At 52.4% G+C, this 17917-nt stretch overlaps 1 protein-coding gene across 1 annotated transcript; it reads left to right on the top strand.

Moving 5' to 3' along the window:
• Positions 1–12370: 12370 nt before the first annotated feature.
• Pla2g2e (phospholipase A2 group IIE) lies at positions 12371–15907 on the top strand. Its single transcript, XM_076863284.1, has 4 exons — positions 12371–12410; positions 13167–13305; positions 13488–13594; positions 15765–15907. Exons 1-4 carry the CDS (start codon positions 12371–12373, stop codon positions 15905–15907), a joined length of 429 nt encoding a protein of 142 aa, XP_076719399.1.
• Positions 15908–17917: the final 2010 nt, after the last annotated feature.

Genomic DNA, 17917 nt, shown 5'->3' on the forward strand with positions numbered 1-17917 from the left:
TGCAGCCAGGTGCAGTGGTGCACACCTGGAATCCCAGCAACTCAGGAGGCTGAGGCAGGAGGAACACAAGTTTGAGGCCCTCAGCAACTTAGTGAGACCCTGTCTCAACATAAAATAGAGAGAGAGAGAGAGAGAGAGAGAGAGAGAGAGAGAGAGAGAGTTGGGGATACGGCTCAGCGATAAAGTGACCCTGGTTCAATTCCCAGTGCCAAGAAGGAAGAGGAGGGAGAGGAAGGTGAGCAGGAGGAGAAAATAATGGAGGAGGAGGAGGAGAAGATGTGAGTCAGGTTAAGAGGGGGAGGGGATGTCATGTGATTAAGGTGGCCAAGGTGGGCCTTATGGAGACAGTGACATTTGAGCACAGAACTGAGGGACATGAGACAGCATGCAGGCCAAGTTCCCAAAGCAAGGCTGTCACTCACACATTCAAGGTCCAGCCAAGAAACCAGGCAGATGGAGCAGGGTGAGCCAGAGAGCTGCCCCAGAGAGAAAGCAGCGTTGGCCCGCGTGGGCCTGACCCACCAGCGCGAGCCTTTGCTTCTTCCTGAGTTGGGGTCCCCTTCAACATCTGAGCAAAGTGAGACGAGACGACTCACACGCAACATGGTGCAAGTCGTTGAGAAGGGCCTAGGAGCACAGAAGCTTGGAGAAGGGAGTTCACTGCAGTGATCAGGTAAGGGACGGTGGTGGCCCCAACAAGTGGCAGCTGAGGAGGCAGAGGAAAGTGGTCAGTTTCTGGACATGATTTGAAAGGAGAGTTTTAAGTTAAAATCACAGATGGCCGCTGTTTTGCAGAGCAGCGGCACTGGCCCAACAGAGAAGGCTGACATCCAAAATGGAGTCACCCGTGCCAACGTTCCCCATCCCCAAACTGAAACCCAGCCATCTGATCTTCCAGGAAATCAAGAGAGAAAGGTAAATTTCCCAACCAGGCCAGTTTCAGTCAACATAAAGCTCCCTCTGCTTTAATCTTTACCCCAAAATAAGTCACTTGGAGTAGTCTGGCGTTCCCCAATCAGTTATCTTTCTGTGTCTGTCTCCCTGTCCCCTGCCTTGCAAGGAGAGCAACTTTGAAATGACCACTCTGGTTTTTATTCTTGCGACTACTTTCTCTTGCCCTCTTCTGTCCACCAACCGACTCTCTCTGGCTGGCTCACTGCAATGCACCGCATCCTATGGGATGAGATGTCACCTGAATCTAGAGTCACAGATAAAGCCAATTAAGAGCTTTAAGATGTTGTAATTTTGTCTTTTGACAAGATCCGCAGGACCTGCTAACTGACAGGATGTGGGTGTGAAAGAAAGAGAAGGATCAAGGATGGATCCCAGGGTTTAAGCCCTAGGCGCGGAAGGAGGGATTGCCACAAGGACCGGGAGACTCAGGGAGCAGAGCGCCCCTGGGGAGCTGTGGAGGGCGCTCCGTGGTTGTGCAGAGTGAGAGGCTCCTTAGACACTTAGTCGACTGGGCTGCAGATGCATTTTGGAGTCATCAGCCACAGATGGTGTTTAAAGCCAGGAGAGCCGAGGACATCACAAGGGAGGAGCTAGGGAGAGGAGCAAAGGTCCAAAGAGCTGCAGAAAGAGGCTGGGGAGGAGGAGGAGGAACAGCCCGGGGAGGAGGAGGGCACCTGGGAGAGCTGGCTGACCCAGAGGAGGACAGAAAATAAAGCCTCTGGCAGAGGGGGCAGAAGGGTCAGCACATGAAGCACTGGGTGTGGGGGACAGGTGGGGGAGGGGGGCCCCCTAAGAGAAGGATGAGAACTAGCCCTTGGACTAATGTGGTGGCCCTTGGTGACCTGAGGAAGGGACACTGTTGTGACATCCTGGGAGTAAGAATGATTGACTGGAGTGTGTGGGTCAAGGTCTTGATGGAACAGAGGTGTCCCTTCAAATTGGCGAATTCAAGAATTTAGTAAAGAGACTTGGGGCAAAGCTGTGGGCAGGTGCAGGGAAAGCCCCAAGAATATGTAACAAGGAGGCCACCGTCACCACGGCCACGCCAGCAAAGCCAAGGTGAAGAAGTGGCTGCTGGGGTCCAGAGTGAGTGGTGAGGAAGGGGACACAGAACTGCCACCAGTGTGACACCCCTGCCCAGGGAAGGGCTGGGAGTAAATGCCCCGGCCTCGCCTCCTCCCTCCCGCAAGTCCTGCCTGTGCCCAGCCCAGCGGGAAGCCAGAGGGCGAGGGGACCTGTGGATGCAGCCACGCAGGTCAGGCTGCCAGCCCGAGCAGGTGGGGCACGGTGGGGACGGCTGCAGGGGCAAAGGAAGGTTCCAGAGAGCGCTGCTTGCTGCGTTGACGATGAAGAGTTTGGCTCCTCTGTGGCTCGAGGTGCAGTTGCAGTGAGAAGAAGCCTCGGACTGAGATGCAAAGGCCATTTTCAAAAATTCTGTTACATTTTTAAAATTGAAAAAAAAGGATGAATCTTTTAACAGACTGTGTCACCAGAACAAAAGAGCAAATTGAGCAAAAAGAGAGCTTGGTGGCCCTAATCAGAAGGAGAGGCACCACCACATCCGTCCTCAAACTCGCTCCTCCCTTTGGACCTACTCTCTGCCGGTCCTCCTCCAGCTCCACCGCAGCCGGGGCCTCTACTTGACCCCAGTTCCCTCCGGCCTGCACTGGGGCCCAGCTCCTATTTCAGTCAGCCTTCTCACTGCTGTGACTAAAGGACCCGACCAGGACAACTGTGAAGGAGGAAAGGTCTATTTAGGGGCTCACAGTTTCAGAGGCCTTAGTCCATAGAAGGCCGGCTCCACTCCGCAGGGCTCAAGGTGAGACAGGACATCATGGTGGGAGAGTGTGGCAGAGGGAAGCAGCTCACATGGTGATCAGAAGGCAGAGAGAGACTCCACTGGCCAGATACAAACATATACTCCCAAGCCACGCACCAATCCCACCTCCCGCAGCCACACCCCACCACCTCAGCCACCACCCAGTTAATCCCATCAGGAGGACTAATTCATGGATTGGATTAAGATTCTCACAACCCAATCATTTCTCCTCTGAACCTTCTTGCATCGTCACACACGTGAGCTTTTGGAGGACACCTCACATCCAAACCATAACATCTTCTGAAATGGAATGTGAACACCATGGCTGGCACTCAAGCAATCATTAATGATCCATGAGGTACTACACGAGGAATGGCAGAGCAGCAAGATAGAGGACATTGTGCCCTTGGTGACTGTAGTCTCACCTTTACATTCAAGACTGACGACTTCCAAACTTCTTTTTGGTGGGGGACAAATAACTTCTATCTTGTTTAAGTTACCATTATTTGGGGATTCTACAGTCATGGCCGAACGTGATCCAGATACATCATTTTTTTAACCCCTAAACTGAAAATTCATCCCACGTTCTATTTCCAATTTCCCATCATTTCATCTTTATTGTCCAGTCCATTCTGTTGAGGATTCTGCAGTGAGTCCAAATGACATGAGAAGGAGACTCAAATAGCAAATTCCAACAATAAAGTGCCCCTCGTTTGAATATGAACCCTCTCCTTTTATCCAGACTGTCAAGAAGAAAGTATAGACTGAAAATTACCCTAATTCTTTTATTCTATAGTGCATATTTTCCCCTCATTTTAGCATCCCTACAGTCTGGATGCACCTTAAAACAAACGTCATCCTAATTGTCTGACAGGTAGCATTCATGCCCTTGTTGTGTGAAAACCTTCCTTCCACTGAGAGAGAGTGCCAGCAGGGAAACAGATTAGATTAAATAGGGGTATGTCAACTGGCAAACTAAAACCCAAGTGGATTATGGTCCACATTTTATATTCCCACCCCCCCACACACACACACACACAGATTTCTCCTTGGCTCAGCTTCAGCTAGAAGATTCTAGATGCCTGACCTTTGAGACCTCGCTGTCCCATGTTTCTGGTCTGACCCTCGCATCTCCACCTTTCTCCCAAGCAGCTCTCCTCCCACCTGAGTGAGCCTCCGTGTTACCTGGAGGTTTCAGCAAAATTAATTCCAAGGCCCAACCCCTGATTCGGCAGGTCTGGGGCGGGGCCCGGGGATCCGGGTTCCCACCAGGTTCCCACCAGGTCCCCAGGGGCTGCCCGAGCTGCTGGGGGAGGGGCTGCACTTTGAGAACCACTCTCCTAAAGAAATGTCTTTTCCTGTCTTCCTTTGTTTTGTTTTTCTTCTGCTGCTGCTCCTGTTCGGATTCTTAAACATTAAATTAAAAATGCACCAAGTCACACTTCTCAAATGATTCTGGCTCCTTTTAAAATGTCCTGTGCAATCTGGATGCTGGAGACAGAGGATTAGTGGCATGCTGCATTTATAGGAAGGGTGCCCATAATTCAAAAAATTTTTTTTTCTCTCTTGTAAAATCTACCATCCTTCTGGGGGGCGAGTCAAACACTTGGCTATGGCCTGACTTCTGGAACTGGGACATCCAGGCCAGCTTGAGAGTTGGAGTGGGACTGAGCGCATCTGGACAAGCCAGCCATCTTTGAGGTCAGTCCTCGGGTTTCTCAATCCCACTCGAGCGGCCTCTCGGCTGGATCACTTTGCTGCGGGCCTTGTGGGGGTGTTTGCGATATCCCTGGCCTGCGCCCACCAGAGGCCAGTGGCACCCTCCCTGTTGATATCTCCAGGTGTTTCCAAAGGTTCCCCAAGGGCCAGTGTCACCCCTGGTTGACAACATTGTGCTGTGGTTTAGTTCCTTGTCTCTGAGGCCCCTCAGAACAGTGTAAATGGAACGGAACATGTTTACCAACTGAAGGGGTGCCCGGGACATCACCCCACAGTACGGCTCCTTGGCATGCCGGTTATTTTTAAAGGCACTTGGAAACCAGCAGGTGCTGTGACTTCTCGGAGTTCCCCTTTCCTCAGGCCCTTCATCTCCCCGCCCCAACCAAAGCATCTACTCTTCCTCTAAAGTGCCTTACCACCCCCACTTCTCTCCCCTGTGAAGAAGGGTTAGAAAGTCTCTCACCGTGATGGTGATGTCCCCCAGGCACATGATGAATTGTACACCTTTTGTCCTGTGAATCGGTCTGTTGCCGGTTTCTTTCTCAGACTCCCAATATGCACACACGCAGGGAAGGACGGCGTCCCTCTCCCCAGCACAACTACTCAGGCCTTCCGTGCCCAGAGCTAAACCGTCGGCACTCCGGAGCCGCACTTCCCAAAGTAAAACACGCCTCAAAGTCACCCAGGGCATCTTGCTAAAATGCAGATCCTGATGCAGGGGGCAGGTGCTGGGGTCTTAGTCCCCCACCCAGACCAAAGGAACCAAAATCCTCATTAAAGCTTGAGAAGCACAGCCCCCGTGTGCGCACACAGGCTGGAGCGGAAGCTAGAGTCCTGGCCAGGAGACTGGGCCAAAGAAGCACAGGAAAGGCAGCAAATCATCGTTCTGTCCCCAGGGGCGATGGGACTTGCATAGAGGGAGTCTTTCTTTCTCCCCATAATGAGTCCCCGCCTCAGCTGTGCATGCTGCCTAAAGCCTCAGCTAAAGACCCTGGTTACCCCCTGCCCAAGTGCTAAGGCCAGCCCCTTGTAAGCCCTAACCCTAGCCCTGGTACTCACATTTTGCTAAGTCCCCTCCTATGTACCTGCCTGTTTCTGCTGAGATTGTCACAGCAGCTTGCCTCAGATGCCATTTATACTTTGCTTCCTAGTTCAGCTCCTGCTCCTCCTCTTCCTCCTCCTCCTCCTCCTCCTCCTCCTCCTCCTCCTCCTCCTCCCCTCCTCCTCCCCTCCTCCTTCTTTTAAGTTCCTAGCTATTTCATCAGCTCTGGGGTTAATGATCTTGGAGGCAATATCCTTAAATATTACCTCTTTCCTTGCCCATACACAAATGAGTCAGTCAGCTAGTGATCAAATGATTTCTGACTTTGAACGTTTTGACTAAGGCTAAATCAGAATATGAGGCTTATGATTATGAGAACAATAACTTCCTAGTTCCATTTACCAAAATTAGATGACTAGCCTACATACTCACCCACAAGGCTGAGCACCCAGAGGGTCAGAGCCTTTACACTAAGCTGGCCACCCGCCCCCTAAGCAGACCAAAGCCCATGCCCTCCACAGACAGGCAGCGCTTCATGAGGAAGGAGAGAGAGGAGATGAACTGGACATGCCCAGTTGCTTCTCCCAAACTTGTCAATCAGGTAAGAATCACGCAGGGAGGAATGAGGGAATGGGTGGAGGGAGACCAGGAGTGTTAACCACGGGTGTTTGACATGTTGGATGGAAACACCAGAGACAGGGCACACACTCCCCACAAGAATGACCATCCTTGTCTACAATGCAAAACAGACTACTTAGCAGAGTTCCTTTATCCTTGCAATCCTTGAAGACAGTCTCCAGTAAAGACAGAGGAGCCGCGTAATTTTTTTGGTCAAAAGTATTCAGCCATTTTCCTTTTCTCTTCTGTGAATGTATGTAAGGGTCCTACTTTCTATTTCTTCAGCATGAGTATCCTCTGCTTCCTTGGCAGTCATCCATTTGTACTTCATTAATGGGTTTAATAATAAATATCTGGAAAATGAGCAGTTAGTCCCCAGCCACAGGTCATTGCTTTCTGCTATGTATCTTTTACCATTATAGAGTAACACTAGCTTTTTAATGCTTTATTCCTGTGGCTTTTTAAATCATGGTAGCAAGCCCTCAATTTCCCACAGTTGTGAAAGTTCAAAAGATCTTTTACTCGACATGTAATACCTTGCCATGAATAGCTTTTTATATGTGCTTTTATAGCAGCAGATAGTTAGATTGACTTTGCTCTTAGTGCAATCAGTCACAACGCCCCCCTCCTTATTTAAAGGGAGGTGGTACATTTTTCTCATGTTTAGGACACCACAATTGCTTCTCATTGAGTTAAATTCTTAGTGTTTTCTTTTGGTTTCCACTTCCATAGCCTTTTCGTGAATGTTAAATTCTCTCTCTTGTTAAACCAGATCGAGAAGAAACATCTTATCTCAACGCTAATAAATCCAAGCTGACCTCAAGTCTTATTCTTGGAGGAGAAACCCTCAACATTTATTTCCACAATTCCTCCCCAGATTTTTGAGAATGAAAATCAAGTTCCTTCCATCCTTTCTGAAATGACCTTTGTGGGTTTTATTCTGGAAATCCTAAGCTAGAGCTGGCTGTTAACGCATGTGGGCCCTGGTTCATCAACAAGGCCCACTCTGTGCAAGCCAGGACCCAGCCGTGCCTGAAAGCTCCCTCCCCCTCAAGGAGTTCACATTCTGTGAGGAAAGAACAGAAGAAAGAAACGAATGTCAGAGATCATATGGCGAACACTGCCGGAGACGATAAGTTCTTCCCTCTTTAATTGACCTGATACTGGCAAAGCAACCATCTCACCCAGGGGCCTCCCTCTTGAATGGCAGCAACCACTAAGGCCCCAAGCTCTGCCCTTGGTGAGCAGGCAGCTGTTGATCAGCTGTGGATGGGCGCAGGGTATGCCAAATCTCTGCCCAGCAATCCTTTCCCAGATTCCCTCTTTCCCTCGGGATCTATCGTCTATAATCCCCATCCTGGCACCAACTGCCATTTTGATTAACGTTCTTTGTTTGCAATTTATTCTGGCTAAACCAAAAAAAAAGAAAAAAAAAAACAAAATAGAAGGAGGAGTTAATCCACCAGGCCTTGGGAAGGTTAGGACCTGGAAAGTTTCAGTAATCAGACCTCATGAATAATCTCTTTAGAACCCAAAGACCAAATGGCTCTGCTCTGTCTTAAGCTTGCACAAGTTCTGGGGAAAGGAGTCCCAGGAGAGAGACTGACTGGCTGGCTGGGTCATGTGCCCTCAGTATGATGGGCAGTTCTGATCATAGACACTAAGAGAGAGGTTTTCCCTAATGGGAGGGGTTGGGTGATGATATCCAAGGGACAAGGGATGCCCTGCAGAGGAAAGGAAAGGTATTCATAGGACTGGGCCTCAGTGCCCACAGCTCCTGTTGTATGTCCCTCCTGACCATCAGCTGAACCCTGCTCACCCTTCAGGGTCCCAGCTCTGGTGACAGCCCTGCTTGCTGCTCCACAGCTCTCTTTGAAGGCTGTCCAAGCAGAATTAATTGTCCCCTCCTCTGTGACTCCCCAAATGCTCTAAGCCACACCCCTGCTACAGACGCACACACATTAGCCTGTCTGTGCCCACCCGGATCAGCGGGGAGCCTTTCCATCTGTCCACCAGCACAGTGTTGGAAACATAAATGTCTGCTAAACTGAACCTGTAGGAGTCTTTTCTCTCTTAGCAAGGATGTGGGAACCATTAATTCGCACCTATTTTGAGCATCTCCAGGCAACTCAAGGTGTTTGCTGCTGCTCAGGCTGCTCCCCTCCGTCTTCTGGCAGCTCCTTTGTGTTGCAGATTTCTGAGAGCCCCTGAGCTCCTTGCTTCGGTTCTGTTTGTTCTTACATCTTACCTTGCTGGTTTTTCTTCCTGTGGTTGTCGTTTCTCTCTGTGTAAGGGAGTCCAATTCCTTCAATAGTTTTGTTTGTGTTCTGGCTGGTAGGGGACCCCCTGGTGCATTCTTGGTATGGTGACTTCCTGAATGCCAATTGCATATCCTCCAACAACTTGGAACAGCAAAATTCATATCCCTGGATGAAGATTCTGGGGCTTAGAGAGAATATCTCCAGAGTCGCCCGAATCTAGTTGAAGGTCTTCCGGATGTTTCTCTGGGCGTAGTTCCAGCTTCGCAATCTTATCGAATTAGTTTAGATTTGGTTTTCGTCCCCCACCTCAAAAGACCGGGCCGGGCTGGGGATGTGGCTCAAGCGGTAGCGCGCTCGCCTGACATGCGTGCGGCCCGGGTTCGATCCTCAGCACCACATACAAAACAAAGATGTTGTGTCCACCGATAAATAAAAAATAAATATTAAAATTCTCTCTCTCTCTCTCTCCCCCTCTCTCACTCTCTCTTTAAAAAAAAAAAAAAAAAAAGACCGGGCCTTTCTCCTCATCCTACATCTGATTTAAAAGGCATTTCTGTATATGCTGAAGGTGGTTCCAGAAATGTCCTGGGTTCTGGCACACAGGGCAGAGGGACACGCTCCAGTGGCTTCTGCAGCATCTATCTGCCCTCCTAACAGAATCCAGAGTTTTGCTTGGGGAGTCTCCCTTCCCTTATGGCACAGCAACTGGGCAGTTGGGTGACATATTTCCCCTTCCCTGGAACCAAGGGTGAGCCTCAAAGGACAAGCCAATCCATCATACCCTCTTTGCAACAAAGATTGGTCCATGTTGTTCCTATAAAACAAAGTAGAGGGCTTTGAGGGATGACCGTGGGAAGATTTGCCTCTTCTACTTGCCCCCACGGGAATGAGGAAGCAGGAGGCCCTTGTGGCACATGCAGAGACACCTTGAAACCACATGAGAAGTCCCCTGAGAAGGAGCAGGAGCGGAAGAACTGCAAAGGAAACAGAGCCAGAGCCATGATCCAGCCATGCCTGAAAGCTCCCGGACCTCCAGAATCTTCAATGACTCCAGCCAATAGGGAACCAGGCCTGTTTTCGCTCTCCAGTGTATCCCCAGCACATAGTAGGTCCTCAATGTAGTTTACTGACTGGATGAGCAATCAGTCCTTCCAGGAATAAGGTGATCCCCCGCTTTGTTCAAAGAGGTCTATAGGATCCCTAAAGTTCTGAGGGATGAAACAGAGGCCATGAGAAGAAGGAACGATCCTCCACCCACCTCCACCTGGTCTCCATGCCAACCACCCAACGCCCACCCTCATCCCTAATCCCTCACTCCTCACTCCTCAGCATCACCCCTCAGTCCTCACCCATCACCCGTCACCCCTCTCTCCTCATCTGTCAAGTGGGGACAATGATCCTATCAAAATGCCCGGAGCCCTGGCCAGGCTGCCTGCTAGTCCCCAGTGGGGATAAGTGCTTTGAGCTCCTGGGACAGGCACTGCCTCCTGTGGCCAGGTAAGCAGGGAGGGAAGGAGGGGCCCGTATTTATGGGCTTCTCCCCTGGGCAAGGCCCCTGCAGAAGGCTTTCTGCATTTCCCTTCCTTTCCGTCTGGCTCACACCCCTGCAAGGTCAGTCACTTGTCTCTGTTTTACGGAGGATGAAGCTGGGTTCAGGGAGGGGATGGGACTGGCCAAGTTCACACAGCCCCAGAGCGGAGGAGCTGCCGCTCAGGCCCCGGTCTTGCTGACACTCCCTGCCACATGGTGCTGGTGGTGTGAAAGCCATACCAAGACCTTCCCAAATGTCTGCAAGTGTCCTCCAGACCAGGTCCCACCAACACTGCCACCCTGAACCTCAGCTGGGACAATGTCTGTCTGCCTGGAAGACAGCCGGGTTGTCCCCACCAGCCTCTGGCCCTCCACTCCTCCGTCTTCTGCCCAGGTATAGACCAGCAGGGGCTTGCAGGGGCCCTGTCCTGGGCAGGCCAGGACTGGAAGTGGGTCATGAAAGCAATTGTCTCAGAAACCCGGCTCTTCCTGGGAACACCCCTCTTCTGCCACGGAACAGCTGTGGGCCAAACCTCCCCGGGAATCAAAGCTAATTTTCGGTTAGCTTTTGAGGCAGCTCCTCAGTGACTCACTGTTTGGTTCCTTGTGACCAGGCCAGGAGCCAGGGGCTGCTAGGGGCCCTTGTTAAAATCAAAAGGAAACGGTGAGCAAAAGGGAGCCCCCTTGTCAGAAGACCGTGACTCACGGCTGCTGGGTGCTCCTAGGCAGAAGGGCTCACCTCTCTGGCTCACTGGCCCTCAGTCTTCCCTAGAGAGGGGCGAGAGAGCAGGCCGAGGTGTGGAGAGGCACAGGGGAGCTATTAGCAGGAAGTGGATGGGCAGGGCAGGAGGCAGGGCTGCAGCCTGTTTACTGGGCCTTACTCCTCTCTTAACAACCTTTAATTCCAAATCACAGACCAGGATCTCTGCCACTCAGCCCTCTGCTCCTAATTGCCAAACCTCCCCAGGTCTCTATCCCAAGCCAGTGAGTTTATCTGATCCTTCCTGGGAGCTCCAGCCTTGCCCAGTTCCTCTGTCTTCTCTCCCAGAAAGGAGGCTGACCCCGGGCCCCACACGTGCACCTGCAGCCTGGATCCAGGTGGTTCAGCCCAGAGTCGCAGCATGACCTTTGTCACAAACCCTGGCCACTTCTGCCTCTGTGGACCCTTTCCTCCAGATAAAAACGTATTAAAAGTTAAATTTTACAGCTGGACATGGTGGCCCATGCCTAGCATCCAAGCCACTCTGTGGGCTGCAGGAGGATCACAAGTTCAAGGCCAGCCTCAGCCACTTAGCAAGGCTCTGTCTCCAAACAAAAATGAAAAAGGGCTGGGGATATGGCTCAGTGGCAAAGTGCCCCTGGATTCAATCCCCAGTACCAAAAAAAAAGTTAAATTTTAACAATCATGTTAATATGAAGACAAATATAATCCAGGCTGAGTTGCACTCATTCTTCTTCTGATTTTTTAAGAAACTGAAACATTTTGAAGGATCTCAAAACTGGTATGGGTGTTAGTTAAGCTCTGCAACCCCTTCACCTGGCTGCCTGGATCCAAATTCTGACTCACCAGGTACTTAGGCCTGAGCCTCGGTTCCCTCCTCTGTAAGATGGGAGTGGTCGTAGCACACAGGACGTGGCTCAGCTGATCTTGCTTGTGAGGGGCTCAGCAGGGTGCCCAAGGTTCCATGAGGGCCACTGCCTAGTCACATTGGAGTTTCCTGTCCTCCCACAAAGGAGGCAAGGGTGGGATGCCTTCTACCCCGTCATCTACACAGGAAAACTGAGGATCCAAGTAAGGTAAAGCATCTGCCCCGGCCACGTAATAAGTGGCAGAACCAGGACTCCCAGGCCAGGGCCCAGCAGCTCCCGGCCCTGAACGCTGATGGAAGTGGATGGTCAAGTTATCCCAGTCGCAGGTCGCAGGTCGGGAGCGGGGAAGGCCTGGGGAGGGCGTCTTGCCTCCAGTTCACCCAGTGGGAATGTGGAAACGGGGCAGACCCGGCACGTGGCACTCCCGGCCGTGAGAGCTCAAGTTTCTCCTCTTCTCCGGGTCTCAGTCGCCGAATCGATAAAACAGGATGAGGGAAAGATGCCAAGAAAGAAAAGCCCAGCCCAGGCCCTGGGTACCAGGGGCACCAGGACAGTGGCTAGGAAAGGGTAGGTGACGGAGGACATGAGAGGGGAGAGCCATTACGTCCCCTGCTTCCTGGGCTGTGGGCCCAGCTGGCCCCTCCTCTGGGGACTTGGCCAGAGTCTCAGACCTGAAGGCTCGTTGCATCACTGGGCACTCAGGGGTTAATGACGGGGAGTGGACAGAACTGGGTATTTAACTGACTGGGAGGTGCCCTGAATTCAGAGCGCCCCTGCTCACTCCCTTCCACTCTCAGACTCCTCTGCCCCCTGCTCACCTCTTCCGAGACCCCCAAGATGAACCCTCCCCATCTTCTGGCCTTCCTTTGCCTCCTGGGTAAGTGAACTCATGACCTGTGAGGGTCCCCCTTCCCGCCCCCCCCCCTGGCAACCCGGAGCCTGCTGGATGCCCCTGAGCTTGGTTCTCCAGAGGGCAACATGGGTACCAACTACTGGGGACCCCCTCTTCTTGCCACCAGGGGATAAGCCAGTTCTGCCCAAGCCAGCAGTGGCTGGAGGAGATGGGGGAGAAGCGGGGAGAGTGCAGCCCGAGGAGGGGTGGGAGCACAGACAGGGGCTGGCAGGGACCCCAGCAGCACACTCGGGCTCCTCCCTGTACTGGCTCCATTTTTGGTTCCAACCTGCCTCAGTGGGCACCGCGCCATGGCTGCACTGGGAGGATCTGGAGGAACTCAGGGGGGTCCCTGGAGGGAGTTAGGAATCATGTGGTATCTGTGAGACCTCAGGGGACAGAGCGCTCTCAGAGGAGACGGGGCTAACAGCTGGGGGGACAATGAAGGTCTTTGGGAGAGATGTGAAAAGCCAATGGGGGTCCCCAGAAGGGTGAGTGAGGGATATTCTTGGGGTGGTGGAGGAGAGTGGGGGTGCGTGGCTGACGTGAAGGAGTGGGGTCGATAGGATTAAGACGCAAAGGATGCCACTGGAGGGGTCACTACTTAGTATCATTGTTGTTATTGGTGACGGGGTGCTTTGAGGAGAGAAGCTTCACTAGACAAATGTTGAGCCGTCTGGAATCAGATTTGAGTGACATGAGGGGTGGGCCCTGGGTGAAAGGCTCCCTCCTCCTCCACAGTGGCCCTGGCCAGCGGGAACCTGGTCCAGTTTGGGGTGATGATCGAGAGGATGACAGGGAAGTCAGCTCTGCAATACAATGATTACGGCTGCTACTGTGGCATCGGTGGGTCCCACTGGCCAGTGGACCAGACAGACTGGTGAGGAGGTGGCCAGCAAGGGGACCCCTCTGGGAGGAGCACCCGGGGAGGAGGAAGGATCTGGGGGCACTGAGAGACCAGCAACTGACCCTCTCCTCTGAGCTCCTTTGGGCTGTGCCCCAGCCATCCCTGTCCAGCCTGGCCTGGCTCACAGGCCCCGCCAGTTGACCATGACCCCACAGGTGCTGCCACGCCCATGACTGTTGCTACGGGCGGCTGGAGAAGCTGGGCTGTGAACCCAAACTGGAAAAGTACCTTTTCTCTGTCAGCCAGCAAGACATCTTCTGTGGTGAGTGGACAGACCCAGAGCAATCCACATGTTGTGGGGAGGGGCAGCTTCAGACTGGACCCCCCTCCTGATGTGACCTTCGGCCTTGTCAGGGGCAGACCCTGGACTGGAGGAATGGGGCTTCCCATTGTCAGTGATGTGCAGAGACCTGTCCCTCTGTCTCCAAGCTCACCAGGCATCTGGGCTAGAGAAGCCAAGGTCCATTGGTGCAGCCCCAGTCCCTGCCTCAGCCTCAGGAACTTCCTCCCCACCCAGAGACTCCTCCCAGCACCAGCCTCTGGGGAGGGCGCAGGAGGGGCCCAGCTGAGCCGCACCCAAATGAGCTGGACTCACACACCCATCTCAGGTCCCCAGGATGGAGGCAGCTGGAGTTTTGATTTGGGACAGCAGACCCCATTCCCAAAGGCTGATTCCCCTTATTAGGGTTATCAGGCTGGGCCGGTTCTCTCCACTATGCCACATCCAATGCCCTGGACGGTCCATCCCTCCTCTGGTCTCCAGCTGGGGAAGCAGCCTCAACTGAGACAGAGTGTAGGGGGGCAGGCGGATCAGAAGCCGGCCTTCCTGCTGTAAAGCCAGGATAGCCTGGAGGGAGGGCAGGGCCCCATGGGTGTGGTGCAGAGATGGACCTGGAGTCCTCTCCTGAGAGAGGACTGTGCAGGTATCAAAGGTCTACCAGAGGGGAGGGACAGAGCCAGGCCAGCACCTCCAAGGCAGAGGTAGCTCAGAGGGTCTTGTTCCTTTCGCAGTCCACTCAGGAGAGCAGCTGTGTAAGGTAAAGGTGGTGAGCGCCCCACTCCTGAGCTTCATGCGAGGCTGGGATAGTCAGCTGTGAGAAGAGGGGAGGGGGCGGGGAGGGCTGGGCTCTGGGTTCTCCTCAGGGCTTCACCTTCTGCCCACCATGTGACTTTAGGCAGGTGACGCAGCCCCTGGAAACCTCTGCATCCTCATCTAATAAGGAGGTAATCATACCCCCCTCCCTAGCTCAGCCCAGCTCCTGGAAGGAACCCCCCAAAAGAGGGTGTGAAAGAAAAGTGACCACAACACTCAGAGTGACCAAGAGAGCTTTATTGCAGCAGTGCAACAAAGAAAGAAAGAAAGAAGGAAAGAGAGAGAGAGAGAGAAAAGAGGAGAGATGAAGAGGGAGAAAGCAAGAGCAAGAGAGAGACAGAGAGCGCGCGCAAGAAAGACAAAGAGAGCAAGAGAGAGAGAGAGAGAGCAAGAGGGGGGGGGGCCTGGCAGGAGGGAGTTTTTATAGCCCAAATCTAATGGGGCCTCTGGGTCTGCAAGCTGCCTTATTGGACCAAGGGGGGTTAAGTGTTCGGCCTTGAGGCAAACGGGTGATAAAGGACCAGATAGAGGGGGGTTTGAGTGCGTGGGCTATCTTGCAGCCAACATCTGTTCAGCCTGCCCTGCAGCCAACACAGTTCAGCCTGCTCTGCACCCAACAGGGTGGTTGTCAAGATATCAAGCTCCCCAGTCCTGAGTCCTGCTGAAATAGCAGGCGTGGGCAGAGTCCTGACGGGAAATAAAGGCTCATCTTTGGGTGAGGGGGAGGAGGCACCAGGACCCTTGTGGAGAGAGACGTATTTGTGGGGACAGAAAGGAGTCGGTGCAGAGAACAGGAGCCTTCTGTAGCTCGGGTGCCTGCAGAACTGACGCCAGCCAGCCTCAGGGACAGTGGTCTGGGAGGTCTGATTCCTAGGCTGGGGTGGAAAGAAAAATAGGTTCTGTCCTCTCCGGTGGGAGCAGGCAGGGGGCCTGGACACAGGCCCCTGGTGGGCATGAACGGCCATCTAGAATTGACACTACCTCCCGTGGTCTCCCTGCTCCTCAGTGCACCATCGCAGGAGGAAGGAGTTGCCCAGAAATCCCTGGGTGGGGGCAGGTGAGAACCAGGCAGGAGGGGGCCAAGGGCCATGAGAGTGGGCCTGGGGGAGGAAGGAGGGACAGTAAGGGCCAACTTCTGGCCTCCACAGGGTCTCCCACGCTCTACTCTTGACTCCCCCGTTCTGGAACAGCCCCCTGGAGTGCAGGCTCCCATCAGAATGGGGCTGAGGATGAGGTTGAGAACATGAACCCAAGAGCAGCCGGGAGCCGTCCCAACCGTGTCCGAGAGCGGGAATCCCGCGCCTCCAACCTTAGTGCCTGACTTACCTATTTCATCCAGCCGGCAAGACCACCTGCCAGAGGCGGACCTGCGAGTGCGACAGGAGGGCTGCCCTCTGCTTCCGCCGCTATGTGAGCACCTACAACCGCAAATATGCCCATTACCCCAACAAGCTGTGCACGGGACCCACCCCACCCTGCTAAACTCTGCTTGGCTGCAGCCCCGCCTCAGGCTGCTATAATCCCAGGCCTAAAGAAGTTTAGAACCCAAGGCCCTCCCTCTGGAAAATTCCATCCCTTCCCCAGAGTTTCCACACTTCCCCCAGGAAGAGCCTCAGGAGCCATGGGCCTCTGCAGCACCCACAAGACTCAGTAACCCCACCCATTCTCTCTTCTGAATGTGAATATGCTCTCTTTAATTCTAGAATACTCTGATTTGCAGATTTTGTCATGCTAGGTTTTGATTAGTCTATAATCCCGTTCTTTCATTTATTCATTTGTTCATTCGTTCATATTTTGAGCACCTGCCATGAACCACCCTGGTGCTAAGCACTAGAATCCGGTAGGAATGAATCTGACTTGGGGTCCCATCTGTAATGCCAATATTAAGTCCTTTTAATTTTCCACAGCAGTAAGTTTCCATTATTCTCTTCTTCTAAAGTTCTACAATCTTCTCTGAGACAATAATGGCAATCTCCAAAAGGAATATTTCTGGCCATATGGCTTAATGTAAGAAGGATAAAAACTACCAACCTAAAAATATTGTCCCCACTGTCATCAGGCCTCAAAACGCCCCCACTGACAAAGACTGATTTAGATGGAAAAGTAGCTCCAGATCCATCTTATCTAACCCCCTTTTTTGACACCTGAGGGTCAGAGAAGGGACACTGTACCAGAGTATCCTTGCTCTTCTCCCTTAATTTTTTCCAAGAAGTTGGTATCAGCTGCCAGTGTTGTGACATGGCCATGTTGACCAGACCCTGTAGTTGTTACCTTGGAAAGATCGCATATCTAGGGTAGGCCAGCTGTGAGCATATGCAGCCTGTGATGCTCCTGAGAGAGCAGGAAGAGGAGAGGGTACAACATGGCAGGTCAACCAAAGGATTCCCACCAGAGAAAGCCAGTTCTGGAAGCCACAAGCCTCAGCAGATTTAACTCTGGACGGCAGATCTGCTGTCTCCACCAGCTGCCAGACACGGATGGAATCCTACAGGACAAGGATGAGCCTATTGAAGGAGACCAAGCATGTGCTGCATGGTGCAAAGCTGTGGCCCGTGCTGGATAAACTTCACTCCCTTTCATCCTTCGCATGGTGTGCATACACCCATGGGGACTTTTAGGAGCACAAGAAATCAAAGGGATGCATTCTCCTAGACTTTAAAAGACAACAAAGCTCTGAGCTAGAAAAAAAATAGCATGGGGGACCAGTATGTGAGTTTTGCTGTTGTAATTGACCCAAAGTTGGAACCACCCAAAGATGGTGTCTTGAAACAAGATTGGCTTCTGTGAGCCTGAGTCCGATTGTCAGGGAACGTGATCCTGAGGCGCCCCCTGGTGTCCAATTTGTTCAGATTACCAGGAAGAAACCCAAATTCGGTCCACAAGGATTTCCCTTCACCCCCTGGGCAGTTCCTCAGGCTGGTGAAATTCCTAAACTTGCATTGTCAGGAATGAATATGCTAAGGAATCATCAGAGAAGGACTTCCCACCATCTTAGGGTATTGGTGTGTCTGCAGAAATAAGAAAACCGGGGAAAAGGAGCTGACTTGGGTAGAGTAGAGAGGTGACTTCTGGGCATAATGGGATGAGGACCTGGTAATCTTCCCATTGTAACTGTCCAAAAATGTGAGAACTGCAACTAAAGGACAGATCCCAGTGCAACCTGCTTGACCCCAGGTGGTGAGCCCCTTGGTCACTCATGGACAAGTCGTGAGGGGTGAGTTCTTCCAGAGCTCAATAAATGTTCAATGAATGAATCGAGGAGAAGGTTTGGATTCCATCTGCACATGTGTGGATCTATAATGCACTTGGTTTCTAGTTGCAGACTTGTGAAAAATGACTGAAAAAGGAAAATGAAAGCTCTGAACTGAAGTCAGAGGCTCCAGGTACACATCTGTGTTCATCCTCTTAGCAGCAGGGGGTGTGTTGGCACACTGACTGCTCAGGGAGGTGTGTGGACAACAGCAGTAGCAGCAGCAGCAGCAGCAGCAGCAG

The sequence above is a fragment of the Callospermophilus lateralis genome, chromosome 7 (assembly GCF_048772815.1).
Source record: "Callospermophilus lateralis isolate mCalLat2 chromosome 7, mCalLat2.hap1, whole genome shotgun sequence".
NCBI lineage: Eukaryota > Metazoa > Chordata > Mammalia > Rodentia > Sciuridae > Callospermophilus > Callospermophilus lateralis.

Excerpts from the sequence above, each read along its gene's own strand:
- Pla2g2e (XM_076863284.1), top strand. The coding sequence starts at position 12,371 with ATGAACCCTCCCCATCTTCTGGCCTTCCTTTGCCTCCTGG. Across the intron at positions 13,306-13,487 it reads CCAGTGGACCAGACAGACTG|GTGCTGCCACGCCCATGACT; the intron begins GTGAGGAGGTGG and ends ATGACCCCACAG. Across the intron at positions 13,595-15,764 it reads CCAGCAAGACATCTTCTGTG|CCGGCAAGACCACCTGCCAG; the intron begins GTGAGTGGACAG and ends TATTTCATCCAG.